Consider the following 26699-nt stretch of genomic DNA (forward strand, 5'->3'; position numbering starts at 1 on the left):
ATATCCCAGTTTTTACACATAAAACGTTATCGTACTTTTTATGTTTCTTCTAGGCCCTCAGGCTTAAAATATCAAATAACGTCATCAAAAGTTATCAAAGCCAAAAGTAATTTTAAATCCATAAAAGGGCTGGTAAGATTTGCTTTTCGTGGTTACTTGTTGGATAAAGGAAAATCACGCCAATCACGCCGCCATTTTATGCTTCCACTCAATGGCGAGTCACACATAGCATCCATTTCAATCTTCTATTTCGAGCAAGTGACCAAGATATTTTCAACCAAATATTGTCAATAACACATCAGACTTCGTTAGTTGAAGTTACCTTGTGAATAAATCGCTTTATTTTTTTTGGGGTCCGGTATCCATCAAATCGCGCGCTTTGCTTGGCTCTCGCGAGGGCCGGTATCCTACGATCCGGACGCCCGCGATACCTCCAAAGCTCGAAATAGTAAGTTTATTTGTAAAATGACCAGCGAAAACTGGATTTTTACTTCCAAAGTTATAGGTCTTTACCTTAAAACGGCATTTTATTTGTTATTTTATCTAGAATTATTGAGTTTACGAAAAATCGGCTTTAAACTCCCTGTGTTTTGACAATTTCCCGCCATAATGATTTTGCAACGGGCGCGACAATTTCTGAGTTTGCTGAAAGTTTATTTGGGATAGAAAATGCAGCAAATCGTCTCTTCATACGAAGAAAAACCACAAATCACTCTAGTAATCTACCTGCATAACCAGCTTAAACGTATCCACATTCAAGAGAATTTCTTTAGTGGATATATCTTATCGTCTGTGGAGGATTTACAGCGAAAGAAGACATTTCTACGATCAATTCGAGTTGAGAACGACGTATCAATCTGGACTAAATTACTCTACAAAATTGTTGGTCAAAACTCAGAGAATTTCTTCTTTGAAGGTTCTGCTTTCTGGAGGATTTAAAGCGTTTTGTGGAAATACAAAATGGAGTTCATTGAATGATCATCAGCGAACAAAATCTTCACGAACATCGACGAAAGTTAGAAGCGAAACCTCGCCTCGTGCAACCGTAAGCCCGTAAGGTAAACAACGTTGGAAATTCTATTGAGGAAAAAAATAAATATGTTATTTACCAGCTAAGGGTCGGTCCGTATCGTGAAAGTAAATAACGTAAAGTAAATTAGTAATATTTTCAGTGATAAACAATAACAAATACATTCTCAAAATTACTTAATTTATTTCAGCAACTTCCCTTTCAAAAACGCACAAATTAAAACAAAAGAAGATACGATGCTTGCCTCTGACACCTTTACGGCTTGATTTCGTCCTCACCCAATTCTGATCCTCAGAGCCCGTCAAATGAAAGCGATAGAAAAGAAGAAGAAATTCTGAACGGTTCTGAACCATCAAAAAAAATCTAGCTATCGTGCTATAATCTCAAATCCATTGGTCTATCAATTAATAAAGGTTGCATCTTGGAAAGCAAGGACTTGTTAATAGATGCCTTTGTTAGTGAATAATCTTTTAAGAAACTCTTTGAATCGAATTTCGCGCGCTTTCCGCCATGTTCTTTTTGCAAGGAGTGATGGGGGATTTGACTCTTGCCTATAGCCCCTCTCTGCCATCGGTTGTCCTTTGTAGTATGTTGGGTAATTTTTAATATAATTCTTAGACATCTAGAAAGAAGAGTACTTTATGACAACACAAAGACTGCTGTATGAAATTGCTTGTTGCCGACAAATAGTACCCTCCTGTGCAGAGCTTTCTGTGCCGCTCGTTTACTTTGCTCCACATCAACCTCTTCTGAAACACAGGGAGCCCACCTCTACGGTTTGAATAAAGTTAGAGTTGTTTTTTAGCTTTGCGTTGTTGTTGATTTAGTGCGTATGTGCGTTTGTATCTCTTGTCTACTTTTTCGGCGCCCGGTGCTTTCTGGCCTGGCGCTCTCTCATTGGTTAGCGGTCTAACAGCCGTCTCGACTGCGAAATGGCTATGTCGTGACATGGAAGCCATTTCACAGACGAGACGGCTGTTAGACCGCTAACCAATGAGAGAGCGCCAGAAAGAACCGAGCGCCGAAAAAGTAGACGAGATACAAACGCACACATGCACTAAATCAACAACAACGCAAAGCTAAAAAAAAAAGTTAACATTATTTAAACCGTAGAGGTGAGCTCCCTGTGGCTGAAACGAGCTGGATTCCGCGTCCCATAAATTGACCAATCACAGCGAACCTTCTAAGTTTCAGTGGCTAGATCCAGATCCCCGCTAACTTCCTCTCTCCTTTCGCGGACTCGAATCGGCAAAGCGTTTAAAACGTGTAAAGCGTGTAAAACACCACGAAGAAAATCTCTCTCCCAAAGATAATTCAACACTGTTAGGGCTAAAGAATTATATGGAGGGCTGTTACATTATTTACAACTTGGAGGTCGCAATAGTTTGTAGTATATTTCTGTATAGAACCGAGACATTGTTAGAAACATCTTGCCATTTTGTAAGCAGGATGAGAATGCTAGACATCAATAAGACATTAATAAAACTCTCTATTTACTATTCAACGATTATTTCACAGTACCAAATGTTTTGCAGCAGGATGCAAATGCTAGACATCAATAAGACATTAATAAAACTCTCTATTTATTATTCAACGATTATTTCACAGTACCAAATGTTCATGTGTTTTTTCTTATCTGATTTCAACGAGGTAGTAAATTTAAATCTAGCTAAATCCTGTTTATATCCGTCATTCCAGTACGTTTGTCTGGTTATTTCAGCCTTCCATAGCGCCCTCGAATTATTTGTACGAAAAGTCCGAGGAAGAAATAAAGTCGTTCTTCGAATGTAAACTCACAACATACTTTCCGTATCAACATGCTTTGCTTTGTTAAAAAATATTTGCTAGAGCCGTGGAAGAGTAGGAGTATGATGTTATCTGTCTTTATTGGAAGTCTTGTTTGATGTGGAGCAAAGTATACGAGCGACACAGAAAACTCCGCGCAGGAGGGTAGACAAATAGGGGACTTGCGCTAAGAGATCACGTGACTGTTTGGGTGGCAAACTAGCGCGCGCTCAGCCTTTTAGCGGCAAAATAACAGCAACAAAAAGCAACTTATTCAGCACCAAAACAACCAGAACTCTTTTTTTCGGAAAAGGTTTAGTTATATTTAACGATTTAATTTCTTCGTCGTTCTCTGGCGTGACGGGCGCAGTCATTTCTGATGTTTTTGTTTAATTATTTTGTTATGAACTTGCAACCCAAAAAGGTCACGTGATCTCTTGGCGCAAGTCCACTATTGTCGCCTCTTCGATCGTTTAAAAAGTAGGTCTACTTCGATTTATGCCCATTTGTATCTCATCCGATTGCAGCCTCGGGAGGAAAACGATTATTTAAAAAAAAAAAAAAAAACAGACACTTCCTTCCCCGAATTAAATTTCCGTATTCAATACTGATTTCTCATTTCTGAAAATTAAGCTGCTATGAAATGGAAAGTTAAAGATCCTGCAAGCCCCTAATCTATTTTGTCAATATTTAACAGAATTTCTGGGGCAGATTACGAATATCGAGGTCTTTTTGCCTGTTTCGGCATAAAATTTGACATTTCGGCGATTGCAATTTTACTTCCGGTTGAATATACGGCGAAAGTAAATTTACCCTATAGGTTTAAACCCTTATTGATGGTTTTTGCGCTTAAATAATAGTTTAAAAAATATATAAAATCCGATGAGCTATAGGCTGGAAGGCAAATATGACTTTTTGATAACAGCAGCTCCTAGTTTCGGTAATTTTACGGATAGCCCCCTTGAAAAAGGACAGCAGGAGCCTTTGCCCCCCCCCCCCCCCCATCAAAAATATTTCCATTACAGTTTCCGTTTAAAGTAGCATCCAGCGGCTTCATAGAAACTCAAAATAAAATGGAAAAATTTAAATAAAAAAGGGACTTTTTTCATCGGTCAAGAGTGAACTGTTTTAGCGCGTTTTCATTTGTAAGCCGATATAACCAGTCACCTTCATCGTGATAATTGTGACGTCATGAATACAACTTTTCTGTGTATTGTGAAAAAGGTCGCCAGGTGCACCATTCGAGATGAGCAACTAAGGAGAGTAAAACTCTTAGCGCCGGTTCCTACAGCGAGAAAGTGACCTTTCTACCAAACGGTAAGGCGAAGTTAGATCGTCTTTTTAAAAGTCTTAGGATAGAATCTCTTACTTACTAAGTTTGCAACTTTGAAATTTTCCAAAGCTCCGTCGTCACGTCAGTTTGACAGGAACACAAGGAGCAGTAATTCTCCTGACTCAGAAGGATGAACATTGGATGAATTTTATATTTACCTTAAGAACTTTCTCTTAAAAAAACTATTAAATTTTATTAGAAGTTCTTCGAAAATTCATACTTGATTCTCGGCAATAATGACCAAAAAATACCGCCTGTATTTAAAGATGCACCTGTTCTGTGGTGTGGAAAGAAAATTAAACTTAAAAAGCAAAGATTGTTTTTTGCATATCATATATAAGATAGAAAACATCCCTGAAGGGTCAAAGTCTGATATTTATTTTATTCTGAGAATCATTATTCTGTGTCATTAGAAGACTGTTGAAAAGAGCTGAGAAGAGTGATTTTAATCACTATTTTAGCATAGTGTAAATAATATTCACAATAAGTCTCCAATCCTGTCCAATCAAATCCTCTTCTCTCCAAAACGTATCTGTCACTAGTCGCTATTGCGCCTGATTTAAAACATATAGACCGTTCTTAGTGTTGGGTAAAAAACTATATGCGCAAATAAGATGCGTAAGTAAAAGTGAGTTCTCATAATGCCAGGAGAGTCAGGATGAATGTATTCTTTGGAAATATTTATTTTCTGAATGTAAGACCTTACATATGAACCGCTTTAGCAAACGACCATCTACACACGAAGAGTCTTCAACCTTGCAAATCTTTTCTCCATAAAATTTGCATCTTTTTCTAGTTCATTAGATGCGATTATCATGCGAAGCAAGAAAGTGAGACGGAGAGAGAAAGAACTTCTTTCGCCTCCTCCCCCCCCCCCCCCCCTCCAGCCTTTTCCCCCAGCTTTTGCCTTTTGCTCTCGCATCCAGCTCGCGCCGGCCAAAAATCCAAGATGGAGCCCAAAACACGGGAAAGCAGGGTTTTCGTCGCGGAAACACCAACAAACGCCTACTAGTAGGCTAGGCCTGGGCAATTCTGGGCGATGTTGTCCATTGCGACGCGCGCTACCGTGACCACCTTGACAGTTTTGTGAAGTAAATCTAAATCAGTTAAACCAATAAGGATGCGAGAAACGTAATATCTGATTTACATGAACTTCACTAGCCAAATAGCGATGTAGAGAAATGCTTAAAGAATGCCGATCAACCACTCTTTTGTTATTGTTTATCATTAAAAGTAAATCGCTTTATTCGAAAGAAAATAACAATCAACAAAGATCAACCTGAATATCCTCTGAGCAAAATCCTGCCTAAGAAAAAAGACCAAAAATATAACCTCAGAAAAAGAAATGTGATTTATCCTAGGGTTCACTCAGAGCGATTCAAAAATACTTTTGTCAATAGGCTTGTCTTTAAATATAGTGACATATAATTGATGTAGCGTATTTACTTATAATCGGTTTCTCCTACATTTTGTAAACTTAGACATGTTGATTTATCTAAGGCAATAAAGATTATTATTATTATTATTATTATTATTATTATTATTATTATATTATCTAAGAATGTAGTCTGATAAACCAATAAAGATGGGAGAAACGTAATATCTGATTTACATGAACTTCACTAGCCTAATAGCGATGTAGAGAAATGCTTAAAGAATGACGATCAACCCCTCTTTCGTTATTGTTTATCATTAAAAGTAAATCGCTTTATTCGAAAGAAAATAACAATCTAAGAATGTAGTCTGATACATTATTGACTAAATTTCATTTAAAATATCTTAGGTACTCGCTTAAATAAGCTGATGGAAATGGATGCTTTGTGTGGCTCAGCTTTGAGCGGAAGCATAAAATAGCGTGGCGGCGTGACTGGACTTCTTTAAGTGCGCACATTACAGCACGGCGGAATCATCCTGGTTATAAAGCTCTCGGGCCAGGCAAAACTATGATTCTCCCATGATAATTAAGTAACATGCTTAATCACGAGGTTCCGCTATAAAAGGGAAAGCTCCTCCCACCCCAGTGCTAAAGAACAATCAGTTATTAATCATCCGTCAATGCGTGAACATGTCAGGACAATTTCTCTGAGCGCTAAATTCAAATTTCATATCCTAAACCAAATTAAATATCATTCCTAGAGTTTTCAATCTGAAATGGTTCTATTTAAAGTAAAATAATGCTATACAAAGCTGTGTGTACTCTAAAATACGGGCATTTTCAAAATTTTAAATTTTGCATTGAAAACGTGAGTGGACAGCAAATAACTTTATCAATCTCTTAAATCAACTGTCTTGTTACCTGTGCAAAAATAGTTTTATTCCAGCCGACTGAGGCTCAGAGATATACAATTTAACAGTAGACTTGTGACTGCTAGCTTGGCAGTGTTCTGATTAAAATTTCAAATTCAAGCCCGGGGGTGGGAGGAGCTTTCCCTTTTATAGCAGAACCTCGTGTTTGAACTTTTGTTAAAGTGGCCACGGTATCGCGCGTCGAACTATATATTTGAGAATCTGATAATGGTTACAAATTTCAGCTGCTTAGTACGTATGCTTATTATCTATAATGTTCCCCTATTATTCTAATGCACATTATCCTAATAACCCTTTGACCGCCGCTGACCCCTGGAAGGCAGAAGCCCTGGAGATGAGATGCACCACCCCGCTGCAAGTCCCAGAATCCATCGCGACCCATGCACTGAGAAAAAAGACAGTCAAAGCGAAAAACAACAGCACTTTGGGCGCTTCAGGTGCGTAGAGAGGTGATCACCAACTGAACCACATGAACTCGAGCTCTCATGAAAACAAGAAAACAGATCGAATTAGTATGGAGTTCGAGTTATGTGAGCTCTTTTCACTATTCTGTTTTATTTCTAGGGGAAATCCTTTTTTGATTAAACAAAATGTCTTATAATATTTTTTTTTAAAAAGAAAATAATCGACTTGTTTGAATCTTATACAAAAAATTAGAAAAATAATATTGCGTTGCGCTAATTGGCAGAAAATGACCAAATATTATTTCATCTAGCATGTTTCTTCTCCGCGATTTCATAATGTCCGCGATCTCTTTTGTGTTCATGTGGTTAAATATGGTACGGCTTGGTGTATGACAGTAAATAAAACTACAGGGGAAGCTCTATAGAACGATCTTCTCGATATAACAATGTCTTCAATATAACGATCTTCTCGATATAACCATTAACATATGATCAGCTTTTTACAGCCCATCTGATCAAATGTAGTAAAAACGTCTATTAAGCCCATAACCCATTCCTTTCAATCCCCCTTCTCTAGAGAAATATTCTTAATAGCCATCCCCATCAACCTAAAGGGAGAATTTGAGACTTTACGGTCCTTCTCTATCAAGTGCTAATTTTGATGTTTATCTTTCAGTTACTCCGTGCTTGTGGCAGATTACCCGTTCGTCGTGTTCTTCGTCACACTGGCTGTGATTATCGTCTGCGCACTGTGCGATTTTGTGCCTCTCTTTGGCGCACCCGACTTTCCCGACTTCTCGACTCCTGTTATGGTTGGTCTTAGTAGTTCTTATCTCAAGCCCGTGGGCCGGGAAAACAGCTAAGAATCAAAGTTTCCGTTAGGCCCCTTCCTAGAAGCTTTCGCAATATTTATGACCTAAATCGATTATAAAAAGCACGACCTCACAGTGCATTTAATCATTTCTGTTTTATTTATAGTGCTATGTAATTTGTATTGTTTTCATGTATTTTGATAGATCGCAGAACCCCATTTAAACCAGCTTCATCATATGTAATTAATAGTTATATAATTTTTGATCAATCAATAAATTAACTGAAAATAAATAAATAAACGAATACATTAATTTATTTGTAATTTATTAATTATTTTTAATCAACAAGTCAACAATAAAAATTAATGAGTACCACATGCATACTATAATTCCTAATTTGAATACTTTTTTATCAGGGATTTGAAGCTCGAGGAACAATGATCAATAAGCGGTGGAGAACTCGGCTATTTCTCAAGTTCGCAATCGACCGCCAAATGTTTCTCCCTGTCCCCCCTCTCAACAAAATTCCACGAGAGATCTTCGCAAACTCTCCTGAATACTGCCCTCATCTGAACCTAAGCTTCATCAACTCAAAAGCGAGCCCGCGATTCACGAGACAAAAGCGGTCTACTATCCCAGAAAAACCAGGACCTCTGCGCATGTGTGATAGCCCTAACGTGTACATGAAATCCCGGATTGAGTACAAGACCATATATGGGCCGAAAGAAACCAACGGAAATATCATGACCGCTGAAAGTCTAAAGGCTGTATGCAGGCTCGAGAGTAAAATAATGCGAGATTTTACTGGGTTCAGGGAGGCGTGCTTTAGACGGAATATAACGATACACGGACTGAGGAAAGAGGAGTGTTGCCCTAGTTGGTCTGTTGGTAACTATGTCGCATCTTTGAGCGGACGACAAACATGCCAAGATGTAACAGATGAAGACGTCAAAGAGGTGATGACACGACTCAAAAGTTGCGCGAAGTTTTTCAATAACGGAACACTCAAAGAAAATTGTTGGGATTACAAAAATTCCCTACCCTACCCCTACTGCGTTAATATTCCTCTAGCCTGTGTCAAAGACAATGCAGTTTTTATTATTCTCTACTACCTCACGGACAAAGAATTCCTCGGGACGGACATGCAAGAACATCTCAGCTACACACAAGCTTTCACTCCACGTTGGCATCGTGGAGAATACTCCAAAGCTATCTACTATAGATACCTTGAGGGTAAGACCATGGAAGATGGCCCCGTCAGACTAGTCGGTACCAACTTTTACTTCCTGAAATTCAGTATGTTCAACACCAAACTTTTGGCTGACATAATCTACCCTTCAATCGCGTTGATGATCATCCTGATCATAATGTGGTTCTACACGGAGTCCATTCTTATCACAATACTACTCGCCGTGTCTGTCGTCAGCGCGTTAATCCTCGCGTATTTCGTTAATATGATAATTTTGAGGCTTAACTTCTTCCCCTTCCTGAACATCACAACGCTGATCTTTCTCGTGGGAATAGGTGCCGATGACGCCTTTGTGTTTTGCGACGTCTGGCGACAATCCAAAAGAGACCATCCCGGTGCGTCGCTTAAAACTGTTACGTACACCACCCTAAGGCACGCTTCTACGTCCATGTTCGTCACAAGCTTCACGACAGCCGCGGCGTTTGTTGCAAACTTCTCCTCAGAGATAACCACCATTAAGTTGTTTGGGTTGTACGCGGGGGTGGCCATCTTGGCAAAGTTCTTGCTCATGGTCACGTGGTTCCCAGCAATGGCGGTAATTAACGAGAGGTACTGTTCGCGAAGGGCTTGTAAGAAACGCGAGGATGAGGCTTCCTACATGGAGAGTTGTTGCTGTAAGGTGGTTTCCAAGGAAAAAGATAAGATATTGACCCAGATGGACCCTTGTGGGACGAATGATACATATTTTAAAAGCGACCGGTGCGAAGAAATTAAAACCAGTGCTTGTGTAACAAGTGAAAACAATCCAAGTGGAACACGTGATACATATTGTAGAAATAAACGGTGTAGAAGAGATAAAAACAGTGCATGCGCAACAAGCAATAGAAGCTCATGTGCGACAACTAAGACAGAAGAAAACTACCAAAGTCGCAAACACCTTTTAGATAATGGTGATGAAGTTGTTAAGGCTGACAGTAGTCTTGCAAAGTTCCGTGTCTTTTACGAGTCCACCGTGACCCAGTACTCGCGTTACGTGTTTGAGGAAGCCTTACCAAATATGGTCATCAAGTACCGGTTCCTCTGGATCACAATCTGCTCGCTTCTCACCGCGCTAGGTATGATGGTCCTGCTTGCACACCCGGGCCTTCAGTTCCCCACGTCAGCGGACTTTCAGATGTTTTCTTCGTCGCATCCGCTAGAAGCTTACGAACTTAACTTCAAGAAAAAATTCCGATTTGAGATGAGTCCGTCCCAGGAAAGCGTCACATTCCCTATTGATATCTTTTGGGGGGTTGAGCCTGAGGACTATGGCGATTCACTGGATCCTTACGACTACGGCAAGTTTGGCTGGGATAAAACCTTCGACTTTATAAACCCTGACTCGCAAAAATGGTTCATGGAATTTTGCAGAAGATTTCGCGGAGAAGAGTTCTTTGCTAAGAAAGCAGGTTCCGAAAAACAGTGCTTCTTAGAAGTATTCTATAACCAGTCTTGCATGGACGAGCAGGTGCCTGAGCTCTGTAACTACCCATGTTGTAGGAATTCATTCTTTCCGTATTCGCTTGATGTTTTGAACTTTTGCACACTATCATCTGCGTACAAAAAAAGGATCTTGAGATTCAGAGCACAGGATAACACCCTGGGTAGCTTCATATATGATACATCCGGGAACCTTAAAGGACTCTGGGTGCGCATCATGAGCAATATAAGGCTCTCACGCGCATACCAACCTGCACACACTTTCTGGCATCGCATTGAATCGTGGGCTCAGAAGGAAATGCGCTCGGCGCCACCGGGCATGCGCAAAGGCTGGTTCATGAGTGACTTGGAGTACTACAACCTCCAAAGAAGCCTATCACGTGGTACCCTCCTGTCAATGAGCATCTCCATAGCAACGGCCTTCGCGGTGATGCTGCTGACCACTTGGAATGTGCTTGTGAGCGTTTATGCGATCCTTAGCATCATCGGTACCATCTCAGTGACTATAGGAGCGTTGGTTCTGAATGGATGGAAGCTGAACATTCTTGAATCCATCACGATGTCGGTAGCGGTGGGTGTCAGCATCGACTTCTCTATGCATTTCGGCGTCGCGTTCTGCCTAGCACCAGACAAGCATGACCGCAAGTCCAGGGTCAGGTACTCAATGTCCAGGATGGGATCAGCCATCACCATGGCAGCGGTCACGACATTCATTGCAGGTATGGCGTCATACGCAGGTGTTTTAAAGGAATACACCGTGGTGCTATGACAATGCGTGGTCTATAAGAATGTCGCTATATCATGATAGATGTCCGGTTTGCACAGGTGCTAAGACGATACGTGGTCTATAAGAATGTTGCTATGTCATGATATGTCCGGTTTCCATAGGTGCTAAGACGATACATGGTCTATATTTGAATGTTGCTATGTCGTAATATGTCCGGTTTTATCAGGTGCTAAGACGATATGTGGTCTAAAAGAATATTGCCATGTCATAATACGTCCGGTTTCCTCAGGGACTAAAAACGATTTGTGATCTATAAAAATGTCGCTAAGTCATGATATATCCTGTTTCCTCAGGTGCTATGATGATGCCTTCAGACGTGCTCTCCTACATCCAGATGGGTCACTTCCTCATGCTCGTCATGGCAGTAAGCTGGTTTTTCTCCATCTTCTTTTTCCAAGCGCTTTGCGCTACTATCGGCCCGCAAGGCGATATGGGACAGCTGAATCTGCACAAACTGCTCAGCGGTGTCCCTTGCTTTAGCAAGCGCGACTCGAGAGCTTTTGGAGCACGTAAGGGGAGTTGGGCTCTCTCTACGAAATCCGATACAAACACATCTCGTGGACAAGGAGATCAAGATATGATGGACGAAAGGGAAGACAAGTCTTCGAGTGGGCTTTTGCATTTCGAAAGTGGAATTGAGTAGTTACTTGCAACAAGGCGTTCCTTCGAAGAGAAACGGCTAATTTAAAACATATTCGGCAGTCCCCCTCATCAATATGTTTTTGTCGTCTTCGCCGATGGTAGGGAACTTTAGGAGGGTCTGCATGTGTTAAGGGGCTTTGGGAGGGTCTGCGTGTGGTAGGGAGCTTTGGGAGGGTCTGCGTGTGTTAGGGGGCTTTGGGAGGGTCTGCGTGTGGTAGGGAGCTTTGGGAGGGTCTGCGTGTGGTAGGGAGCTTTGGGAGGGTCTGCGTGTGTTAGGGGGCTTTGGGAGGGTCTGCGTGTGGTAGGGGGCTTTGGGAGGGTCTGCGTGTGGTAGGGGGCTTTGGGAGGGTCTGCGTGTGTTAGGGGGCTTTGGGAGGGTCTGCGTGTGGTAGGGGACTTTGGGAGGGTCTGCGTGTGGTAAGAAACTGCCTGTCGGATGGCCGAATATGTGGACATTCATACAAGGATACGAGATCTTATAAGCGTTGGCCGTTTAATCTGCCATCTTGTAAACGAGGCACATAAGGTACCTGTGTCTGTGGTAGGGGCCTTTTTGGAGAGAATGTGTCTGCGGTAGGGATTTTTGGGGGAGTACCAGAAGTATGTACCTTTGGGGATCTACTAAGACCACTGGTTCTCCCTGGTTCTCCCTGGTTCTCCTATCATGTTTGACAATCTAGCTTAAGTAAGATCCACCTTATTAATTTGACTTCATGATTTATTATACTAAACTAGTGGTCATCGTAATTGTTTAATAATAATTGTCCTTCAAATTGAGAACAAAAAACGATGTGTATTATTCAATCTATGGTATGATTTGAAATAAAAGCTCATTTTCTTTGCTTCACACGTCTCCTTCCTAATGACTACTTTGAATGAATCACGAAAGTCTGCAACGTCGTTTTCGGTCGGATTACAACCGATGTAGAGGATGTAGAGCTCGAGTTTATTTCACTTGAGTGATAGATGTCTATCATTTAGATGACTTAACAGGAAGGAGCTCGTACTTATGTCCTTTTAGAAAATATCAATTCAGCTTCGATTGCCGACCTAAAAGACAATAAGATAGTTGTATGCATCACGGCGATCAATTTCATTTTCTCCTGGACAAGGCCGTAACTAGAAAATTTTGTTCAGGTGGGGGGGGGGCAAACCTCAGATATTTATTTTATTTGCTTCGGGTTGCAGACGCTTTTTTCTTCACGTCTCGTGCCATGTTATAACTCCCCCACCCATCCTCTGGTACCATGGTATAACTCCCCCACCATCCTCTCGTGCCATGGTATAACTCCACCACCAATCCTCTGGTACCATGGTATAACTCCCCCACCCATCCTCTCGTGCCATGGTATAACTCCCCCACCCATCCTCTCGTGCCATTGTATAACTCTCCCACCCATCCTCTCGTGCCATGGTATAACTCTCCCACCCATCCTCTCGTGCCATGGTGTAACTCTCCCACCCATCCTCTTGTGCCATGGTATAACTCTCCCACCCATCCTCTCGTGCCATGGTATAACTCCCCCACCCATCCTCTCGTGCCATTGTATAACTCTCCCACCCATCCTCTCGTGCCATGGTATAACTCTCCCACCCATCCTCTCGTGCCATGGTATAACTCTCCCACCCATGCTCTCGTGCCATGGTATAACTCCCCCACCCATCCTCTCGTGCCATGGTATAACTCTCCCACCCATCCTCTTGTGCCATGGTATAACTCTCCCACCCATCCTCTCGTGCCATGGTATAACTCTCCCACTCGTCCCCTTGTGCCATGGTATAACTCTCCCACCCATCCTCTCGTGCCATGCTATAACTCTCCCACCCATCCTCTCGTGCCATGGTATAACCTCTCCCACCAATCCTCTTGTGCCATGGTATAACTCCCCCACCCATCCTTTCGTGCCATGGTATATCTCCCCCACCCATCCTCTCCTGCCATGGTATAACTCTCCCACCCATCCTCTCGTGCCATGGTGTAACTCCCCCACCCATCCTCTCGTGCCATGGTATAACTCCCCCACCCATCCTTTCGTGCCATGGTATATCTCCCCCACCCATCCTCTCCTGCCATGGTATAACTCTCCCACCCATCCTCTCGTGCCATGGTATAACTCTCCCACCCATCCTCTCGTGCCATGGTATAACTCCCCCACCCATCCTCTCGTGCCATGGTATAACTCTCCCACCCATCCTCTCGTGCCATGGTATAACTCTCCCACCCATCCTCTCGTGCTATGGTATAACTCTCCCACCCATCCTCTCGTGCCATGGTATAACTCTCCCACCCATCGTCTCGTGCCATGGTATAACTCTCCCACCCATCCTCTCGTGCCATGGTGTAACTCCCCCACCCATCCTCTCGTGCCATGGTATAACTCCCCCACCCATCCTTTCGTGCCATGGTATATCTCCCCCACCCATCCTCTCCTGCCATGGTATAACTCTCCCACCCATCCTCTCGTGCCATGGTATAACTCTCCCACCCATCCTCTCGTGCCATGGTATAACTCTCCCACCCATCGTCTCGTGCCATGGTATAACTCTTCCACCCATCCTCTCGTGCCATGGTGTAACTCCCCCACCCATGCTCTCGTGCCATGGTATAACTCCCCCACCCATCCTTTCGTGCCATGGTATATCTCCCCCACCCATCCTGTCCTGCCATGGTATAACTCTCCCACCCATCCTCTCGTGCCATGGTATAACTCTCCCACCCATCCTCTTGTGCCATGGTATAACTCTTCCACCCATCCTCTCGTGCCATGGTATAACTCTCCCACCCATCCTTTTGTGCCATGGTATAACTCTCCCACCCATCTTCTCGTGCCATGGTATAACTCTCCCACCCATCCTCTCGTGCCATGGTATAACTCTCCCACCCATCGTCTCGTGCCATGGTATAACTCTTCCACCCATCCTCTTGTGCCATGGTATAACTCCCCCATCCATCCTCTCGTGCCATGGTATAACTCTCCCACCCATCCTCTCGTGCCATGGTATAACTCTCCCACCCATCCTCTTGTGCCATGGTATAACTCTCCCACCCATCCTCTCGTGCCATGGTATAACTCTCCCACCCATCCTCTCGTGCCATGCTATAACTCTCCCACCCATCCTCTCGTGCCATGGTATAACTCTCCCACCCATCCTCTCCTGCCATGGTATAACTCTCCCACCCATCCTCTCGTGCCATGGTATAACTCTCCCACCCATCCTCTCGTGCCATGGTATAACTCTCCCACCCATCCTCTCGTGCCATGGTATAACTCTCCCACCCATCGTCTCGTGCCATGGTATAACTCTTCCACCCATCCTCTTGTGCCATGGTATAACTCCCCCATCCATCCTCTCGTGCCATGGTGTGACTCTCCCACCTATCCTCTCGTGCCATGGTATAACTCCCACCCATCCTCTGGTACCATGGTATAACTCCCCCACCCATCCTCTCGTGCCATGGTATAACTCTCCCACCCATCCTCTTGTGCCATGGTATAACTCTCCCACCCATCCTCTCGTGCCATGGTATAACTCTCCCACCCATCCTCTCGTGCCATGGTATAACTCCCCCACCCATCCTCTCGTGCCATGGTATAACTCTCCCACCCATCCTCTCGTGCCATGGTATAACTCTCCCACCCATCCTCTCGTGCCATGGTATAACTCTCCCACCCATCCTCTTGTGCCATGGTATAACTCTCCCACCCATCCTCTCGTGCCATGGTATAACTCTCCCACCCATCGTCTCGTGCCATGGTATAACTCTTCCACCCATCCTCTTGTGCCATGGTATAACTCCCCCATTCATCCTCTCGTGCCATGGTATAACTCCCCCACCCATCCTCTCGTGCCATGTTATAACTCCCCCACCCATCCTCTGGTACCATGGTATAACTCCCCCACCATCCTCTCGTGCCATGGTATAACTCCCCCACCAATCCTCTGGTACCATGGTATAACTCCCCCACCCATCCTCTCGTGCCATGGTATAACTCCCCCACCCATCCTCTCGTGCCATTGTATAACTCTCCCACCCATCCTCTCGTGCCATGGTATAACTCTCCCACCCATCCTCTCGTGCCATGGTATAACTCTCCCACCCATCCTCTCGTGCCATGGTATAACTCCCCCACCCATCCTCTCGTGCCATTGTATAACTCTCCCACCCATCCTCTCGTGCCATGGTATAACTCTCCCACCCATCCTCTCGTGCCATGGTATAACTCTCCCACCCATGCTCTCGTGCCATGGTATAACTCCCCCACCCATCCTCTCGTGCCATGGTATAACTCTCCCACCCATCCTCTTGTGCCATGGTATAACTCTCCCACCCATCCTCTCGTGCCATGGTATAACTCTCCCACTCGTCCCCTTGTGCCATGGTATAACTCTCCCACCCATCCTCTCGTGCCATGCTATAACTCTCCCACCCATCCTCTCGTGCCATGGTATAACCTCTCCCACCAATCCTCTTGTGCCATGGTATAACTCCCCCACCCATCCTTTCGTGCCATGGTATATCTCCCCCACCCATCCTCTCCTGCCATGGTATAACTCTCCCACCCATCCTCTCGTGCCATGGTGTAACTCCCCCACCCATCCTCTCGTGCCATGGTATAACTCCCCCACCCATCCTTTCGTGCCATGGTATATCTCCCCCACCCATCCTCTCCTGCCATGGTATAACTCTCCCACCCATCCTCTCGTGCCATGGTATAACTCTCCCACCCATCCTCTCGTGCCATGGTATAACTCCCCCACCCATCCTCTCGTGCCATGGTATAACTCTCCCACCCATCCTCTCGTGCCATGGTATAACTCTCCCACCCATCCTCTCGTGCTATGGTATAACTCTCCCACCCATCCTCTCGTGCCATGGTATAACTCTCCCACCCATCGTCTCGTGCCATGGTATAACTCTCCCACCCATCCTCTCGTGCCATGGTGTAACTCCCCCACCCATCCTCTCGTGCCATGGTATAACTCCCCCACCCATCCTTTCGTGCCATGGTATATCTCCCCCACCCATCCTCTCCTGCCATGGTATAACTCTCCCACCCATCCTCTCGTGCCATGGTATAACTCTCCCACCCATCCTCTCGTGCCATGGTATAACTCTCCCACCCATCGTCTCGTGCCATGGTATAACTCTTCCACCCATCCTCTCGTGCCATGGTGTAACTCCCCCACCCATCCTCTCGTGCCATGGTATAACTCCCCCACCCATCCTTTCGTGCCATGGTATATCTCCCCCACCCATCCTGTCCTGCCATGGTATAACTCTCCCACCCATCCTCTCGTGCCATGGTATAACTCTCCCACCCATCCTCTTGTGCCATGGTATAACTCTTCCACCCATCCTCTCGTGCCATGGTATAACTCTCCCACCCATCCTTTTGTGCCATGGTATAACTCTCCCACCCATCTTCTCGTGCCATGGTATAACTCTCCCACCCATCCTCTCGTGCCATGGTATAACTCTCCCACCCATCGTCTCGTGCCATGGTATAACTCTTCCACCCATCTTCTTGTGCCATGGTATAACTCCCCCATCCATCCTCTCGTGCCATGGTATAACTCTCCCACCCATCCTCTCGTGCCATGGTATAACTCTCCCACCCATCCTCTTGTGCCATGGTATAACTCTCCCACCCATCCTCTCGTGCCATGGTATAACTCTCCCACCCATCCTCTCGTGCCATGCTATAACTCTCCCACCCATCCTCTCGTGCCATGGTATAACTCTCCCACCCATCCTCTCGTGCCATGGTATAACTCTCCCACCCATCCTCTCGTGCCATGGTATAACTCTCCCACCCATCCTCTCGTGCCATGGTATAACTCTCCCACCCATCCTCTCGTGCCATGGTATAACTCTCCCACCCATCGTCTCGTGCCATGGTATAACTCTTCCACCCATCCTCTTGTGCCATGGTATAACTCCCCCATCCATCCTCTCGTGCCATGGTGTGACTCTCCCACCTATCCTCTCGTGCCATGGTATAACTCCCACCCATCCTCTGGTACCATGGTATAACTCCCCCACCCATCCTCTCGTGCCATGGTATAACTCTCCCACCCATCCTCTGGTACCATGGTATAACTCCCCCACCCATCCTCTCGTGCCATGGTATAACTCTCCCACCCATCCTCTTGTGCCATGGTATAACTCTCCCACCCATCCTCTCGTGCCATGGTATAACTCTCCCACCCATCCTCTCGTGCCATGGTATAACTCCCCCACCCATCCTCTCGTGCCATGGTATAACTCTCCCACCCATCCTCTCGTGCCATGGTATAACTCTCCCACCCATCCTCTCGTGCCATGGTATAACTCTCCCACCCATCCTCTTGTGCCATGGTATAACTCTCCCACCCATCCTCTCGTGCCATGGTATAACTCTCCCACCCATCGTCTCGTGCCATGGTATAACTCTCCCACCCATCGTCTCGTGCCATGGTATAACTCTTCCACCCATCCTCTTGTGCCATGGTATAACTCCCCCATCCATCCTCTCGTGCCATGGTATAACTCCCCCACCCATCCTCTCGTGCCATGGTATAACTCTTCCACCCATCCTCTCGTGCCATGGTATAACTCTCCCACCCATCCTCTCGTGCCATGGTATAACTCTCCCACCCATCGTCTCGTGCCATGGTATAACTCTCCCACCCATCGTCTCGTGCCATGGTATAACTCTTCCACCCATCCTCTTGTGCCATGGTATAACTCTTCCACCCATCCTCTTGTGCCATGGTATAACTCCCCCATCCATCCTCTCGTGCCATGGTATAACTCCCCCACCCATCCTCTCGTGCCATGGTATAACTCTTCCACCCATCCTCTCGTGCCATGGTATAACTCTTCCACCCATCCTCTCGTGCCATGGTATAACTCTCCCACCCATCCTCTCGTGCCATGGTATAACTTATAAATATCTTGTCAACTCACTTGGAAGCCTGTCAGGTCGAGAGAAGTCATGTCCTGTGGTGGTCAGCGTATTCCCATCTAAAAAAAAATGCGATAGCTATCAATGCCGATTTCTGCTACGATCGTGAAGATAATAATACGCCGACAGTACTTATAATGATGTGAAATGATGATGCTTATGATAATGGTGATGAATGTGGTGATGACGATGATGGTGATAATGAGGATTATGGTGCTGATTATAAAAAAGGTGATGATTATGATAAGTGGTGATGATTGTGGTAGTGACGATGATGGTGATCATCATGATGATGACAACGACGTCAATACTGACCAGCTTGGACAGTATGATGATGATGATGATGATGATAAGAAACCGCAATACCACGGAATAAAATACGAAAAAACGAAAAGCCGCGCCAGATTTTAAGAAAAACCGCAACTTTACGCCCCCCCTAGTATTGTAATGATGATAATTATAATATCCCACCTTGTTTGTATTTAAGGTGAAAGTAGTGCGGTTCCATGGCGACTGGTTTACTGTGTGCAGCCTCGATCGTGCGTTGCTGGGCTGATGTGAAGCTGTAAAAAATAGGATAATTTACGATAAAGCGGTGGGGCCTAACCCATCCACCGGTAGGTCCAATCCACAGGTAGGCCTGGAAATCTGTCACTGGGTACTAACAGGATAACATCGCTGTAGGGTATTGACCTAAGGGTCAGAATGGTGCTGTGCAAGTGACATTTCAATGCAATAGGTCATCTCCAAATAATTAAGGTGCTGTGGAATTTTGAGATCAAAAGGGTTTGAAAGTTTTTTTAACAGCCGTCTTTGTAAATTGTTTCAACTTATTGCTCGTTTAACGACTGGTTGGAGGCTGTAATTTCAGCGAGGGCGATTGGAGGGAGACATACGCTTTAGTCCCCCCTCAGGTTTAACGGGGCACTAAGGATAAGGGGGGTAGGGAAAGATGGGGGAAGGGAGGGGGTAGTAGTGACAAACGCTTATACCCATTTATATCCCTCCTGCTTTCCCCCTCTGCCTCTTGGCTTTGTTTATCTTCTTCTTACCTGCGTTGTTCGGGAGGGCAGTAATCGCTCTTCATGACAGACGTCATGGTCAATTTAGGACCAGTCAAAGTCTCGGATGTTGTTCTGTCCACGTAACCTTGGATATCTTTTCTGAAAAAAAAAAAATAACTATTAATTACAATATGTATTTGCATTTAGAACGGTGCATGGTAAAAACTGTGTCTAAACTATGTTTAACAAAAAGGTTGATTTTAAAAAAATCAGCCCAGATCATATGGTTGCTTGGCAGGTTTGTTTACCGAGCCGTGGAGTTCTCGCTGGGGGTCTCGCCCCTCCCCACTAAGTGGGGGAGGGGAAACAACAACGACTTTGAACCGACTATAGCCTGTTTTATACCACATATTTCCAATCATTGTATTGTATTTCCCTCTCGCCTGGGATTGCATATCTGTACGTAATAAGGAGGTGTCCGGAGTAACGAGGTGTCTGGGATAACGAGGTGTCCGGGATAACGGGGTATCCGGAATAACGGGACATCCGGAATAACGATGTGTTCCGAATAACGAGGTGTCCGGAATAACGGAGTGTCCGGAATAAAGGGGTGTCCGGCAGGCAGAAGTTTTTAAATAAACAAAAATGAAGGATTCGGTCAGCCCTTACTATTGCCAGTACAGGGTGAATGTGGGAAACGCTTGGAGTGGCCACACGCTTAGCTACCTTATTTTATTCATCTCGCGTATCCTTGCTTGGATAATAGCCGCCTCGTCTTTAGGTGCGTCTTCTGTACCGCGGTCAGCGGAGTCACTACAGATAATACGATAAAGAAGAGAGTTAGGAAAAGCTTCTGTTCTAAATTTCTGTTTATGTCGACGCCTATCTATTTAAAAGAACAGTTACTCGTATCGGTCGATTCATGCAAAAAGGAGAGCCAAAAAGGGTGGTTGAAAGTCCAACATGCGTGACAATGTTTTTGTTTTGAATATTTAAAACTTGCATCATTTTACAAAATTCAAATTTCCCTGTATTATTTAATACGTTTAAAGCACAATTGGTCTTTTTTGGTTATAGCATGGATTGTAGCCTGTAATGCAGGCGTTTGCCGGTGTTTTTATAGCCGCCATCTTGGATTTTGAGAAAAAAAGAAAAATCCAAGATGGCGGCTACGAATCGCTCGAGGACGGTTTTTCGCTATAAAAACACCGGGTAAACGACTGCATTGCAGGATAGATTAATTGAAATTCACCGTGATTCAAACGGATTTAATTCACTACTGAGATGAGCATCCATTTGCACAGGGTTTCATAGCCTACAAAAACACGCATCATGCAAGTCGAACCGATATGTGCTTGAAGATCCACATCACCCTAGTATCAGCGGATCTACGTTCAATTTCACGACGCAAAAGCGTCTGTAGTTTCTTTTTGCGTGAAATGCTGACATTGAGTTAGTATATATAATCCTGGTAATAACGTTTTCTCGTGTGTTACATCTATCGTATCATATGGTTACCTTGGGAAGACGTGAGAGTAGGTGTTGGTCTTTGTCTCAGTTTTGCCTGCCGCTGGGATGGCCGGGTCGAGCGGGGATTTTTTGGCGAATTGATGATGCTTGAAGAAAAAGTGAGAGCATAAAATTAACATAAAATTAAAAAAGAAGATATATGCAAGATGTATAAAAATAAATGCAAAATGGGTTAGTCTTGGACTCAAAGGACTTCTTAGATATTACTTTTCGGCAAAAACTGCTATCAAAGAATGATAAATATCACATCTTTTAAGATGCACGCCGATGCGCGCCTTCAAAACGGCTTTGGAATGCCTTTTAGTATGCCTGACCATGAAAACAATCTGGATAAAAGGAAGAATACATTTGACGAAAGACTGCGAAATGAAATTAGTATTTCTGGAAGTTCATCAGCGTATAAAGCATAGGCACAAGCTGTTAGTTATCTTCCCCCATCCCACACATTTTCATTCCTAGCACTTGGAATAGGGACAAGAGTATTTCATGTCCAAAAACAAGTCTAGCGGGCTGCCATTAAACAAGTGGAAGCGAAGAAGTAAAAACGAAGGGAGTCATCAGTCTGCAGCACAGCTATTGACAACTATGACCAGAGATAACTTTTGTAACCATGACAACCTGCCAATTTCTTTATTGAAATACACCAGATAATCGATCGCGTGCATTTACCCGCCTTTTATTACGTGACCAACCTGCTCCGAGCCTTTGGGTTCCAAGTCCGTGCCAAGGGCAAAGTGAGAGTTGCGGTTATCTGAGAGGCGTTCCTGACACTCCGTGTTCTTTTCTCGAGAGGAACCTGGGTCCGACAGTAGAATAAACTGGTCCTGAAATAGACATAGCATGAAGAATATTCCTGAGCATGTCTTACCTGTACTCCTGAGCGTGATTTACCTGTATTTCTGAGCGTGATTTACCTGTTTTTTTAAGCATGCTTAACCTGTATTTCTGAGCGTGCTTTACCTGTATTTCTGAGCGTGTCTTACCTGTATTTCTGAGCATGCTTTTCCTGTATTTCTGAGCATGCTTTTCCTGTATTTCTGAGCGTGTCTTACCTGTATTTCTGAGCATGTTTTTCCTGTATTTCTGAGCATGCTTTTCCTGTATTTCTGAGCGTGATTTACCTTATTTTTAAGCATGCTTAACCTGTATTTCTGAGCGTATCTTACCTGTATTTCTGAGCATGCTTTTCCTGTATTTCTGAGCGTGTCTTACCTGTATTTCTGAGCGTATCTTACCTGTATTTCTGAGCATGCTTTTCCTGTATTTCTGAGCATGCTTTTCCTGTATTTCTGAGCGTGTCTTACCTGTATTTCTGAGCGTGGCGGGCCCGCAGGAGGCTGCAAAAGAGCGCCATCCGTATCCAGGAATCTGTATCTACTCTGAGGAGCCCTGCGTGGACCTAGGGTCGGGTAATCCCCAGGGGGGGTGGGGTAATCAGTTCCAGACACGGACGCCTGTCTGTAGGTTTCACCATGGCGAGGGTCACATGATATCTTCACCGAAAGCTTAGACAAGCGATTCTGAAGCAGACAATATAGAGCCATTGTCAGCCGCGCCTTCGGTTTTTTTAACATTGGAGAATGAATTATTTGATAAAATTTAGAAATAACCATCTATAATGTTTAAACTAAATTGTTTAAATTTCATAAAAAGTATCACAAATCAGCCTATGGGAATGCATGCTTTCTTGCGCTTTGTTAGGATGACAAAATGGCGCCTGGGCCCTATCAAGCCGACAGAAATGGATGCTTATGCAATGAGACCAGTATCCTGTTTATTATGACGTTACAAGTTAATTAAGGCATTTGTGCATATATTCAAAATACAATTTAATATAATTAATTTGCTCTGAAATTTTACCTGATTTCGTTTGGCCTCTTCGTCTCGGATCTGCAAGCGAGAGGGGAATGAGTACAAGCGGTAGCAGGCGAGTACACAAGAAATCAAAGAGTATATGATATCTATGCCCGCCATCGAGGGACGAGGTGTGGCCAAAAGGAAAAGCGATCCTGATGCGTACCTGAACTAGTTGACGAGCACCGTGCATGGCGGGGTCCACGTAGTCCGCTGTCTTGGTAGAGCGTGTCGCGGGCAGTTCATCTAGAGGTAGTACCTGTGAATTTATCAACGGTAAATTACGACGACATTAAAACAATGGAATTCGGGAGGTGCCATGAGGTAGCATTCCGATGTGCTTTTGTCTTATCGACAACTAAGCGAGGCTGTGCCAGCAGTGTGAAAAATAACCATCACCTCCGCGAAGGTAATCATGAAAAAGAGAAGATATAAAAAAACATCAGTCAAATTTTGTGTTCATTGTAAGGGTTATCCTATGACCGACATAAACAGATACGACAGAAGACATTGAGTAAATAGAAGAGGCTTGCCTTAGCTTATCGTCCAGAAACACATACGACAGGAAACATTGGATAAGTATTTGGCAGAGATAGGCTTGTAAACGAATGACCGAAGTTGGACAAAAATAGGATGAAAGCTTTTTCACCTGGAATGTGTTTTTTATCGATAGTTAAGAGCACATAAAAAACCCACCCGAATCTTTCTTTGGGAACCCTATATTTTGTTGACTGTAGGAAAATCCAAGATGGCCGCCAATCCAAGATGGCCGCCATTGAACAAAATCTCAAAACAAAACAAAACTTTTTCTCATGAGATCTCTTTATTTTGTTCCCTTTTTGACGTACATTGACTAAAACCCTTGTAAGAATATTGCCACTCTCTATTTTAATGACCGTTGGAAAATCCAAGATGGCGGCCATTATACAAAATCTTTAATAGCGAGAGACAATAACAAACTTACAAAGGTTTTTTTTCGTGGACGTTTACTGGACTATCATCCTCTTACCTGCGAGGACATCGGAGGGTCAGCCGGGAGGGGCTTGGTACGAGGATCTCTTTTACCCATCATAAAATCTATGAAATTTGAATAAACACATCATCCTTAATCTTAAATTATGAGTAAAGCTGTTTATTTTCAGCTTTTCGAGATCATCTGCCGCGTATTGAATCAATAGGTGACTTGCGCTAAGAGATCACGTGACTGTTTGGATGGTAACTAGCGCGCGCTCAGCCTTTGAGCGGCAAAATAACAGCAACAAAAACCAATTAATATTTAGTTTTTTTAGAAAGGGTTTATTTTCATTTGAATATTTTATTTTTTCGTTGTTCTCTTGTGTGACGGGCGCCGTCATTTCTGTGTTTATTTTGGCTTGAATTAGCCACTCAAGAAGGTCACATGATCTCTAAGCTCAACTCTCTGATTGAATCAACAAATACAATTCTTGGAGTAGATAAATAAGAGATTTATTTGCATTTCAAAGTGCTTACCCTTGTGGTAAACTGACTTAGGACCTGTACAATCATCACCAAGCTGCGAAAATAAAAGGAAAGGAAAAACAGTTGAATATTTTTATAATTTTTATATTTAAAAAAGGGTGGAGACGCAAAAGTTGTCTTACCTCGAAATGCGTACTTATTTGATAATGTCGATGATGTGGGTTATCTGTGGGAAAATGTCAAACAAGTACAATTTTTAGCTTAAACATGTGTGCAATTATATATCAAGAGGCAGGCCGATGTATTACTTCAGGAGAACATGTTCTCCTGATTACTCTCATATTAGGGGTCGTTTACACTAACACGGATTCAAAAGTATCCGGATTCGTTTCGCCGATTCGCGTCCATACAATCGTTTTCGCAGCGTATTCGCCTTTACCCAGCCGCCCACACTAAAACTGATTCAAACTTTTGAAAACGCTGAAAGGTACGGGGTGACGTCATTTTTTTATATGCGCATGTTCAAAGCAACAGACGCGCCTGTGATATGACGCCATTGTTTTCATTTTGATACTGATTTGTTAGTCCACACTACGGACCAAAGTATACGGATTCATTTTGATTAACTTTCGATGGCGTTTTCAGGTATCAGGATTCGCTGGATCCAGCGCAAAGTATGATTCTCATTATGATAGCTGCTACACCGCTTGCTGGCTTGCGCCCTTCAAACTAGCAGATTGGACAGTGCGTGGAGAAGTGACATGATTGGAAACCATTTCAGCGCTAGCTGAATAAAACCGCAAAGAGTTTTAAAGACGGAAGCCAACCAAAAGGCGATCTAGCTGTTGGGAATAATCGTGGAGAATTCATCAAATATTGAAAAACGGAGTAAAGAAACTGTTAAACTAAACTGAAAGTTATGTTGTTGTACGCAGGCCATTAAACAATTATACATTTCCATTGAGGTGGATAGTGGCGAAATAAAGATATTTTTAAAGCCACTATCCTCCGAAATGGAAATGGTATAATTGTTTCAGTATATAAAACGACCTTTAGAGCAATTTTCTTTTTGGAAATACTTGCAAATCGGCTGTTACACCCGCCATTTGCTTGATTTCGGGGCGCAGGAAAATATCCACCCACTAGGAGGTGTATATTGCATTTTATCCCGAGTTTCTCAACCAATCAAATCGCTTGTTCTTGCGAGGTTCCCGAGTTTTATATACTAATACACTTTATATGCGCCATAACACCTTTGGGTTTGTCCGTGTTCGGGTCAGGGTAGCTGGTCTTCATGTAGGTTGTACCGGTGTAGCTTTCATTGTGAATAATGGGAATAGCGTCCTCCATCGATAAGGGTCTTGAGAACCCTAAAACATTATTGGGAGGATATAAATTATAAAGTATCTATAGAAAATAAGTATTACAAAGGGTGCCACACTGAGGAAATCCCATAAGGAGGAACAAAACAATAGAGCGCGCGCAAAACCGCGAACAGCTACGAATATATAAATAATTATTTTCCAACTCGCACTGACGTTCCGGCAATCTGTTTTAATCAGGAATAAAGGGACCGTTATCCCTGATAAAGGCAACAGTGCCTCGAAAAGTCGGACAACTCACGATTAGTGATTACAAACAAACTCATATATCATTTCGCAATATCTCCTGAATGTGGATTATTGGAAATTTTCAATGATAAATACGAATACAATATCTTATGGTAAGGAAGTGCTTGCCCTTAACCCTTTCATAGATAATCAGTCATGATCAGTCATGACGTTACCCACCTGCCAAGAAAATGGCGAAGGCACCGTAATCCAGCTTGCCGTCCTGTTGCCCTGGGTTACACCTGTCAATCATAAACCCAGTGAGCTGCTAGGGAATGCTAGAGCAAAGTCTTTACAGACTGTTCTAAGGTTTTAGTATAACCTTATCTTTTCCCACGAGAGGATTTATGCGACTATGCGTAGGATATAGCAAAGTTGAAATGATAGGCGACTTTCGCGTGTATTGTTGGTGGTAAACTCGCGCGCACTAGAGCTTTGCACTACGGCAAATCAATAGTAATGTGTTTTTAGTGGAGGTCGCCAATCGTCTCCCATTGTCGAGCAATAGTACTAACATTATGCTGTGTAAGAAACTGTTCTGCT

The 26699-nt window shown here is 43.8% G+C and overlaps 2 protein-coding genes across 4 annotated transcripts in view; one reads left to right on the forward strand and one right to left on the reverse strand.

Moving 5' to 3' along the window:
- Nucleotides 1-12611, forward strand: LOC5518990 (protein dispatched homolog 1-like). Of its 3 annotated transcripts, none has more exons than XM_048730642.1 (5): nucleotides 1-132; nucleotides 6775-6892; nucleotides 7536-7671; nucleotides 8088-11058; nucleotides 11420-12611. In XM_048730642.1, exons 2-5 carry the CDS (start codon nucleotides 6795-6797, stop codon nucleotides 11767-11769), a joined length of 3555 nt encoding a protein of 1184 aa, XP_048586599.1. In that variant the 5' UTR covers nucleotides 1-132; nucleotides 6775-6794; the 3' UTR covers nucleotides 11770-12611. The 3 variants fall into 3 exon arrangements, with proteins under 3 accessions (XP_048586599.1, XP_048586598.1, XP_048586600.1); XM_048730641.1 differs by lacking the exon at nucleotides 1-132 and adding an exon at nucleotides 3887-4132; XM_048730643.1 differs by lacking the exon at nucleotides 1-132 and adding an exon at nucleotides 3887-4132 and having other exon boundaries at nucleotides 6779-6892.
- The window catches only part of LOC116602286, a 21635-nt gene continuing 7404 nt past the window's right edge, over nucleotides 12469-26699 (reverse strand). The window contains exons 9-23 of the mRNA XM_048730644.1: nucleotides 26337-26398; nucleotides 25800-25916; nucleotides 24729-24772; nucleotides 24598-24640; nucleotides 24116-24183; nucleotides 23273-23365; nucleotides 23113-23142; nucleotides 22557-22772; nucleotides 21945-22076; nucleotides 21241-21338; nucleotides 20449-20535; nucleotides 19771-19881; nucleotides 19190-19281; nucleotides 18721-18777; nucleotides 12469-12818 (exon numbers count right to left, since the gene is read on the reverse strand). Of these exons, the coding sequence (XP_048586601.1) occupies nucleotides 12796-12818; nucleotides 18721-18777; nucleotides 19190-19281; nucleotides 19771-19881; nucleotides 20449-20535; nucleotides 21241-21338; nucleotides 21945-22076; nucleotides 22557-22772; nucleotides 23113-23142; nucleotides 23273-23365; nucleotides 24116-24183; nucleotides 24598-24640; nucleotides 24729-24772; nucleotides 25800-25916; nucleotides 26337-26398 (1273 nt within the window). The 3' untranslated portion in view covers nucleotides 12469-12795. The remainder of the gene's footprint in view (nucleotides 12819-18720; nucleotides 18778-19189; nucleotides 19282-19770; nucleotides 19882-20448; nucleotides 20536-21240; nucleotides 21339-21944; nucleotides 22077-22556; nucleotides 22773-23112; nucleotides 23143-23272; nucleotides 23366-24115; nucleotides 24184-24597; nucleotides 24641-24728; nucleotides 24773-25799; nucleotides 25917-26336; nucleotides 26399-26699) is intronic.

Source organism: Nematostella vectensis, chromosome 7 (assembly GCF_932526225.1).
Source record: "Nematostella vectensis chromosome 7, jaNemVect1.1, whole genome shotgun sequence".
Classification (NCBI taxonomy): domain Eukaryota; kingdom Metazoa; phylum Cnidaria; class Anthozoa; order Actiniaria; family Edwardsiidae; genus Nematostella; species Nematostella vectensis.